The sequence below is a fragment of the Mytilus trossulus genome, chromosome 7 (assembly GCF_036588685.1).
Source record: "Mytilus trossulus isolate FHL-02 chromosome 7, PNRI_Mtr1.1.1.hap1, whole genome shotgun sequence".
Classification (NCBI taxonomy): Eukaryota; Metazoa; Mollusca; class Bivalvia; order Mytilida; family Mytilidae; genus Mytilus; species Mytilus trossulus.
In genome coordinates, this window is record NC_086379.1 from 14,369,189 (window position 1) to 14,379,285 (window position 10,097).

Here is a 10,097-nt window from a genome sequence, read left to right on the forward strand (position 1 = left end):
CGCAGTCATAGGTTTGAACGTAGTTTTCAATTTAGACTCGTTTATATATATATATATATATATATATAAAACGTCATATTTATCGACACTGTTAAAGCTTTAGAAATGTGCTAGTTCATATCGCACATTATTATTTTTATTTAAAACATTTATTTGAACTCTCTGATGTAATTAGTCATATAACCTATTTCATATTCAACATATTTTTGCAATGATGCAAGCGTCTTAACTGATGTTCGGTTTGCCTTTTTTATTGTAAAAATTTCAAGATTTAGTAAAAGTTTAATCTAAGAAGACTTAAAGATGATTCATTTAACATCAGAATCTGACTGACGAAGGATATCTGTTATCCGAAATATTTATAAATAATTACATTTATAGTTCTTTTTTGTGTTATTGGTGTTGTTATGTACACTCTTTAGGCGTTTATATATATATACAGAAATGTCCTGTATGAAATATTCCAGGTGGAATGTACACGGAACATAGTAGGAATATTGCTCTGATTTCCTACCAAAAACGAGTGATATTCCAGTCAGACAGTAGAATGATTCCACACGAAAAATAGCCAAAAAAATTAAATTAGCAGGAATTTCTTAGTAGGAATATTGTATAAATTTCTACCAAGAATAGTCAGATTAGCAGGAATAATTAGTTAGGAAAATAAAATTCCTACTAGAAAAACTGGAAGGAATTTTCAAAATTCCACCCAGAATAATATTTTCTGGTAGGAAACTAAAAATATACAAAATGTGAGTGTATATTCACAAATACACAACTGGGTCATAAACAAAGGAAATTCATGGAATAAATTCATTAAAAAAAATGGTCTTTTAAAATGTATAAGGAAACTGTAATATATGCAAGCTAGAAATTGTGTTATACATTAATATGAAGATAAGCCAAAAATATGCCTAGATGAAATTAAAAGTTATGAACAAATAGTGAGTAAAATTATTCACTATTGATGAAATAATTGATAACTAGTTTTTTTTTGGCAGGCAGGTAAAAAAAATCTTTTTGAATGTATAAGAATTACCTTCAATTTTCATAAGCCATATGTTTTATCATTTCTATATTGTAGTTGTGTGACCCTAGCTTGCAGCATTGTGTTCCAACACAATTGTTCATTCTTTTCCATTCCAACTTTTTAATTTGTGAACTGGAACTTGCTTGTATTTAACACTGGAAAGTGTGTGTTCTTATATAGCAAACAGGAATCCAGTTCAAGATAAGTAAAAAAAACATTCCAGGTAGAAAGATTTTCTTGTAGGAATTTATAAATTGATTCTAGTAGGAATCTTGTACAAGTATTAGAAAAATAAATATTAATTCAATCAGATTTTCAAAACAGAAAAAATCCATACAGACTTTTCAGATTCAACCTAAGTAGCAGGATTTTGATAGTAGAAATAAAAAAAAATCCAGTCAAAATTTTGTTCATTTTCCATGTCCGCCTACTTACTATATGGATTCCTACTTCATTCCTTCTAGTGTCTATGTGGAATCCTACTACTCATTTCGTACGGGGTCTATTAAGAAAAAGCATCGTTCTCCACTGTTATGTATAATCGCACTACATGCATAAGATGGAAAAAAGGAGGAGGGATCTTAGAATTGCAATTCAAAAGCTTGACATATGGATTTATCTTTATCTTCATAAACACGATAAAGTCCGTGTAACATATGAGTGATAAATGGTGTAGAACTAGTTAATACGCTATTATAATTTTCATTTTTTGCTGCGTATTAAGTACCGTGACAGTTACTGATTTATGTGATCTTAAATGTATGCACCATGTCACGACGACAAATGGAAGTTTAACGACCTTGACTGGCTATACAGCCCTTGCATGGTCGGTATGTAACAACTTACCGACCCCCTCCTTTTATAGTTCTGTGATAGCTCAATCACTTCTATGTTTTTATGGTAAAATATTTTGACTTTTTTTAGCAAGAGACTGCCTTTATCAATATAAAGTCAAATGTTCTGAGAAATACGATTATTTCAGGACTTTAAAGTTTCAGTTACTTATGTTTGGGACAAAATAACATAAATACATGTATTCTAATGATTCAATGAAACTTATTTTTCTTTAAGATAATGTAATGTTGTTGATTTTTACAAATTGACGACAGGTTAAATCACTACGATTTGACTTACGAATGCCTGTTGATACTTGTAAGTTTACGGTTAAACTTGCGGTGAAATTCTATCTACGATTGTTTGTGAAACGCTCGAAAACTTACGATTTGACTTACGACCGATGTACGATCTAATATTGTCGTACATTTCTTTGTGAAACGATGGTCAGTTTCTAAGGCCTGTGAGATTAAAAGTTTAGTTAAAGTGGAGTCTTATATGAAGATTAAGGCTGACGATTGTTTAGGTCGATCAGGCAACGTATGTGCATCTACATAAGTTGTATATTCAATACCTTATATACTTTCTGAGGATCTGTAATTGTTCGTTCTGATAACAATTTTACAATTTCGAATCGATTTCTTTCTGCAGCTTCGTCAAGTGGAGTGTTCCCATTCTAAAAAAGAAATGCTACGATGTTCAGAAAACTAAAAGAACATGAAGAAATATGTACGAATCTTATCAAAATAATTGTGACTGCAACAATTCATTTTGATACTTCAATGAAATAAGGCGAATGACACAATAACTTCAATTAGGTTATAGATAATGCATATTTTAAGTTTTTTCTTGTCGTAGAACACACCCCGAGGTTAAAAATTGTTATCCATACACAATAAAAATATTACTGTAACTGCATGAAATAAGACACAAATGTATTGCTACCATCCGATAACGGTGTATGACAAATACAAGACACATTGTAAGTTATTTATTGTATCACTTAGCTTATGGAAAAGGGGGAGGGGTATGGGTTTTTTTTTCGTTTTGTTATGTTATTACTATCGCGGAAAAGTTGTTATTTATTTTACCATTTTACTTGAATCGAATGAAAAATTCAGAAAGATTATCTTTCGTATAGCAATACATTTTATTAAAAGATAATCAGGATAAACTTAAAGACCCTCCGCACCCGACCCTTTCGTGAGTTACGTTAATGTTATTCAATAGAATATAAGATTATTTTATTAGTTGATCATTTGATAGAGTAAAAGGTATACATAAATTTTAAAAAGTTACGAACTGACACGAAGACGAATATAAATACATGTAGGTCACAGTATGATTTCCTCTTCAGTGTGTCTCGTTCTGAACATGCATGAAATATTTGCCACTGGACGTTAAGCAATCAACCTATTCAGTTTGACTCAATAAGATTTTCAAAATCTTACATACGAATATGTTAAATCTGGAAAGTCTACATTAAAATTCTTCTGACCTATATGATAATGTTTCTTTATTATAGTGATAAATCAACAAAACTTCACGTTATTTGTTTCTAAAATTAAATTGCGGGTCTACAATGACGGTTTCTTTTGTATCTATCATCGGTTGAACTTTAGAAACTAAATTTCCAAATAGGCAACAAAAAACTATTAGACGAATAAAATTTTGAAGTAAATCATAGATTGCATGTTTATCAAGAAAAATAATGACCTTACACAGGTCATTATTTTATGCCTTGGAGCATATACCATTGAAACATGGTATCGTCCGGGTTGATTCTGAAAAAGAATGACCTGACGTTCTGAAAGAAAATAACTCCATACAGGTATATAAGATATATGAAATACAATTATTCCTGCTAAATATGTTTGAATACATTGCATTTTTTTAAACAATACACTTGCATTAATCTGAGTTTGTAACTTAAGAGTAAACACACATGTCATGGTCAGGTATTTTAAAAGTTTCCTGTACCAAGTCAGGAATATGGCCATTGTTATATTATTGTTCGTTTATGTGTGTGCTGCATTTTAACGTTGAGTCGTTTGTGTTTTCTCTTATTTTTGAGATATTGAGATAAGACGTGGCACGGTACTTGTCTATCCCAAATTCATGTATTTGGTTTTCATGTTATATTTGTTATTCTCGTGGTGTTTTGTCTGATGCTTGGTCCGTTTCTGTGTGTGTTACGTTTCGGTGTTATGTCGTTGTTCTCTTCTTATATTTAATGCGTTTCCCTCGGTTTTAGTTTGTTACCCCGATTTTGTTTTTTGTCCATGGATTTATGAGTTTTGAACAGCGGTATACTACTGTTGCCTTTATTTAAACCCTCATCTTAATTGACGAACAGTGCAATTTTTTCAAACAAAGGTCTTCACACCAAATAACATAATGTGGCTACTGTCACTTAACATGGTATTCAACATGTTACTCATCAACAAACCATTGAACCAACAAACCCTTGGTAAAATAAAAGTTGATATCGTTACGGGCAGCTCTTAAGGTAAAAATTATCAGGAAAGAAAACTTAGTAATAGTAAAAGTTCAATGATAAGTTAATATTGATATTAAAAGACCTCCAAACAAAATGGGGTGTTCAGATCCCCGAGCCGAAGAGCGAGGGGATTTGAACAGCCCTTTTTTGTGAGGAGGTCTTTTAATGTCAATATTAACTTAATCATTGAACTTTTACTGACTTACAAACCGGCAAAAATATAAGAAAAGTACATTAAAAACACTTGCAGAAACCTAATTCTCCTGAACTAGACGAGTCTTAATATGTTAAACTTGAATGATAGTTAGGCAGTACTCATACGGATATATACAATTAACAGTTTCAAAATTGAAAAGAAAATTTTTCAACCGAACACTTGTGATTATCTTTGACTGTAAATAACATTAATTTTCGGATATATAATATTTGACGGAAAATATTATTGAATTAACTCCGTATAACTATCATTTAGTCATGGGTCGATTTTGAGCTTATTTTTCTGGGGCCTGGTTATCATAAGCTATGTCATAAGATATATCTAAATGACATACTTTATGATCATCTGAAGACTATCATATGATATGTCATAGGATGTAAATCAAAGCTGTCTTAAGAGAGTCATAGCAATGATTAAAAAATGATAAATATAAAAATGCAAATGAAAAATATGACCATATTAATTGTCATTATTCTTAATATTAACAAATATTTTTTTTATTTTTTTCATTACTATAAAAATGAAATTTTATACAAGAAAAAATTGAAATATGATTTGATAATTTGTTTAAATTTAGTTTGTACCATATACTAAATCTTGATCTTCGCTTTCGTGTATTATCATATATGCATTGTTCTTTAACTGTGAATACTTTTTAGAGTACCCGCTTAACAAAATGCCCGTGCACATACGTTAAATTATAGTACTATTAGATATACTAGGAACGAAATAATATGTACATTCATTATACAAAACCACGAGTAAGAAAAGAATTCCAAATTATATGTTGCAGGAGATTCAAATTTAAATTCACGTAGTTGAGAAAAATAAAACCTTTACTATTTAGCAACCTGTGAAAAACAACAAATATTTTTATTGCAATTAACATGAAATAATACATGAAAAGTAATTAAAATTTTAGTTGACAATCATAAGACCATCATAATTAGTCATGTCGCGAGGGTCTTAAGTTTACGACAAAAGTTATGACAAATCTTAACTTAGGACACTTTCGAAAACACATCTTACGACTATGACAATTCAAAACCAAATGATTGGTTAGATATTTAAATATAGACATCTCTAGAACTCTCCCGTCCCATAGTTTACCCTTGCTAAATGGGTGCGTTCGTTTGGCTTATTGGGTAAATAAATACGCAGCTTTGTTCGATCAAAATATAATAGGAATGCATATCCGATGTCTGGTGCAGTGAGAATTCCACGCTATATATACCTTAAAAACATTAGAGGGAAAGACGATCTACGCACGAGTTGAATGATTGAAATGTGTAACAACAAGAAAGGTCAGCTAAATCTTCTCAAATAAGTTGCATGCCTGATTTTAACAAAAATGTTTGTGACTTTTGCTAGAACAATAGTAGATAAAAAAAAAATCAAACTAAACCGATCAGCAAGACAATATAAAAAAATGAAAGGCCCAAAATAAATTGTATCTTTTTAAAAATTGTTAACAACCTTTTTTTACTTTTGTTTGCTTTTGTGACAACTATTATACCAGTCTGAGATACAAAAAAACTTGAAATATCGAATGTTGTCACCTAAACGAGACAGCCGTCATTGTACGCTTCAATATATGAGTTATTGCCACTCAATGAAGATTGCTTTTCTGTTCTAGTCCCCTCCCCTATTAGTTTTTTTGTTGGAAATTATACAATGTAATCCTTGATATGTACAACGACAACATTTTTTAATATTAAATATGCAAAGAGAAAAATGATAGAAGAAATGTTAAGATTTACGCATAAAAATTCAAATGTAAATAATAATAAAATATAAAAAAATTAGAAAACTGTTTGAGACTATAATCAACTGAGGACATATGATTATACATCCCTAAATGAAGCTGATTAATTTAATGCTCCTTTGTGTCCAGTGGCAAATATGTCATGCATATTCATGACTATAGATGCAAAGTTGATCAATCTGAAGCAAATGCTTACGAATTTATAGTGGCTCTTTTTACAATAAGGCAGAGCGTTCGCTAGAGGTAATACAAATGCCGTAATAGAAAAGATTTGAACCCTAATGATCGAATACGTAAGTTAAGCTATTAGCCCTCCTTTCCTCCATTTCTTCACGATAGACGAATGCCATAAACAAATAAAAATGGCATGAATATTCACAATCAATAACGGCCCATATAAGTAAATGAGATATGGCCTTTTTTATAAATAAATTCCTATTGCAGCCAACATCTCCCGGTTCGCAACAGGTTATTATTTCCACTAAATACCGCCTGATTATTGATCGGAGATATTTAAAGCAACCAAAAGCACTTAAATCGTAAATTGAGGTACTTTGCTGGGTGTTTTTTCCCTATCCTATTTCGGACCCACTGATTGTAAGAGGGCGTATCTAATTAGTCATGCCCGATTAACTTTAAGTAAATTGAACCTCAACTTTAAGACCTACATCGGGTAAATAAGTTCGAGGTACCATAAGTAGACAATAGAAATCCTTCGTGAGATGAGATCGTCCCAGGTTTCTTAGATAATTATTTTGCATTGAATAACAATGAAAAATGCACGAGCAGGTTTGTAAGATAAGACAAGATCAAACTTAAGATGTCAAAAGTATATGGCAGAAACAAACATTGTGTCTTATCTACGTCATTTGATACCAAGTGTACAGTAATCATATCACATGTTCTTATTATTAAAAAGATCAGAATATGTGTATCAATTTTCTGTATCTTCCGTATTTTCAAACCTTAAGTACTTGAGGAAATGAGGTACACATTATATTAACTACATTGTTTTGACTATATTCAGTTCTTCTTATTAGTATATATTTTCACCAGCTTAGAGTAAAATAAAGTTACAGTCAAAAAAATTAATTGCTGCAATATTCAAAATTCCTCTTCCAAAGCATTTAAGGTATAATGCAACCAAGTGATGGTACGTCACATCCGGTTGTATATGTTGTGAAGTCCTTGTCACACAAGCATTTGAAATTGAATAATTTTGTAACATAAAAACTCACAGTTCTTTCTTGATTATTTATTTCATCAATATTAACATCAATACATATACATCAACATATTTATATGATTAAGCTCTTTTGGCTTTATATAGCAAATATAAAACAATGAAAGGAGCGATTTGACAATGAAAGGAGCGCATTTAACAATGACAGGGTAATAGAAAACAAAGGCAGGAGTTTTAAACAAAGAACGGATTTAAGTTAAACAATTAGCGGATATTTAAATACATTGTAATAAAATGAGTCATAATTTGAAATACATAATCACGCTTCGCGACACTCCCCACTCAAAGTTAAACAATTATAAGTATCAATGAATTACATGTTCATAAATGTCCTGTTCTATACTAAAGTCTGACACATATGTCTGTCCATCAATAGTTGTAAGAGTTATTTAAAAAGTAACAATCACTGTCTGCTGAATAGTTGGTCACCAGGGATCTCTCATCATTAATAGCAACGTCGTCATCATCACTGACTATAATTATCTTATTTGTATTATTGTTAATGTCACTAGTAGCAGGGATGGGGTAATCGTAATCTGTAATCGTAATCGATTGTAATTGATTACATTTTTTCAAGTAATCGGCAGTTATCTGTAATCAAAGACATTTTCGATTACATGTAATCGTAATTTAATCGATTACAGCAAAAAGTTTGATGTCATCATCAATTACTTTTAGATTACATTTCGATTGCTGTAGTAAAATAGTTTGATGAAAAATAACCTATTTCAGAGGAAAATATGTATGTTATCACTTTGTAGTGCAGATAAAAAATTATCAACAACATTATGCATCATCAATATTGAGAGTTAAGCATCTGCCTTATTTCTTACTATTGTCTCAAGCTGCATTATGAGCCTAAATTAACTTTATATCTAGCTTTTGAAACAAATGGATGTATGTGCTTGTCAATAATTCAAGAGCTTTAATATCTAAATAAGAAAATAGATTTGAAATAATAAAATAGATCTTTCATAAGAAATGTGTCGGTCTTTCATTAAGGTCTGTACTAAAAAATTTAAAAGTAGTAAGCTTATTTGTATTAACTTTCCTGAAAACAACATTTTCAATCAGAGTTGAAATTAAAGCTTAGCATGGATAAACAGTTGATTTCTTAAATGCTATGATATACATGTATATAAATTAAATTAAAAAAACAACACAAAATCCTTTTAACAATGAACCAATGGCAATTGTACACTATGAATATATTTTGTATATGATTTGGTTGAAGAAGTTACAAATCTTAACACAATTCTTGCTTTTACTAATGAGATGTTCAAAGTCTTCTAATCAATAACAAACATACTTTGTTTTTGTTTCAATTATCTTATTTCTAATTAAGAAGGACATTTACAATATTTGGCCCCAGGTTATAAATTGTACTCCAGTCAGGCAGTGGCAGTGAAATAATCTGTAATTAGGATGGTTATCCAAACAAAAGGTTTAAATCGTGCATGTCATTATAAAAATAAATTTTGATCTTAAAAATTAGCTGAATTAATTAATTATTCTACGTTTTTTATATTTCCTTAAACATTATAAATAACTATGATAAAAAAAAAATTATAAAGAGTAAAAACAAAAAAAGCTAACGCAAGTCAGTAAGAAAGATAATTTTTTGAAAAACAATTAGTTATGAATAATTGATTATTGCAATGCGATGACATCTTTCATTAATGTAGAAAGTCAAAATTTCAAGATTTTTTAAATATTTCTAATCTTCATCAAGAGATTTTATCTAAAAAAACCAGCTATTAACTTATAATTGAGAAACAATGCTTTGAATGATGCATTTTGTAAAGATCTTAATTTCCACTATACAAATGTTGAGCAATATAATTGTGTTTTACTTAATATGTAATTTTTTGTTGAAATGTTGAAGTATGTAATTGACAGTAATCGAAAAGTAATGTAGTTACTTTTAATAAAGTAATCGATTGTAAACTACATACTTAAATCGTGTACATCCCTGACTAATAGGTTGATCCTCCGACTTGCAGCAATCAGAAATATTATCACTAGAACTGTTTCGGCTCTCCGCATCACTTGTACTACACGAATCAACATATTTGCTTGTTTTTCACATTCTTGTTCATGCTCATCTGTAGCTGTATAGTTATTTATTTCATTATCACTAACAGTATATAAACTGTCTAGAAATTTTCAACACTCATTGATGGTACTACCTTTTGTTTTTCCGTTTCTATAGCACCATTTATCAGGTCTATAATGGTATCATCCTCGTTAACATCATCATAGTTTTGTTCAGTGTTGCTACTTGACCGTCTTTCTGCCATTAACGATTTACGTCTAGCCAACTTTTAATGATGCCATTAATGGTAGTTAAATGATTTAAAAAGTTACCTCTTCTGATAAATGTTGAGCTGCATTTATCCTCTGTGCAGTCATAAGAATTTAGGCCAGCATGGTGTGCTTTGATATGGCGTATGAAATTCTTCTCGTATTTATATTCCTTGTGGCAAATTAAGCAAGCATACATCGTGG

The 10,097-nt window shown here is 30.3% G+C and overlaps 1 protein-coding gene across 1 annotated transcript in view; it reads right to left on the minus strand.

Moving 5' to 3' along the window:
• The window catches only part of LOC134726184 (ankyrin-2-like), a 30,946-nt gene extending 21,057 nt beyond the window's left edge, over window positions 1-9,889 (minus strand). The window contains exon 1 of the mRNA XM_063590584.1: window positions 9,779-9,889. Coding sequence (XP_063446654.1) covers window positions 9,779-9,889 — 111 coding nt within the window. The remainder of the gene's footprint in view (window positions 1-9,778) is intronic.
• Window positions 9,890-10,097: the final 208 nt, after the last annotated feature.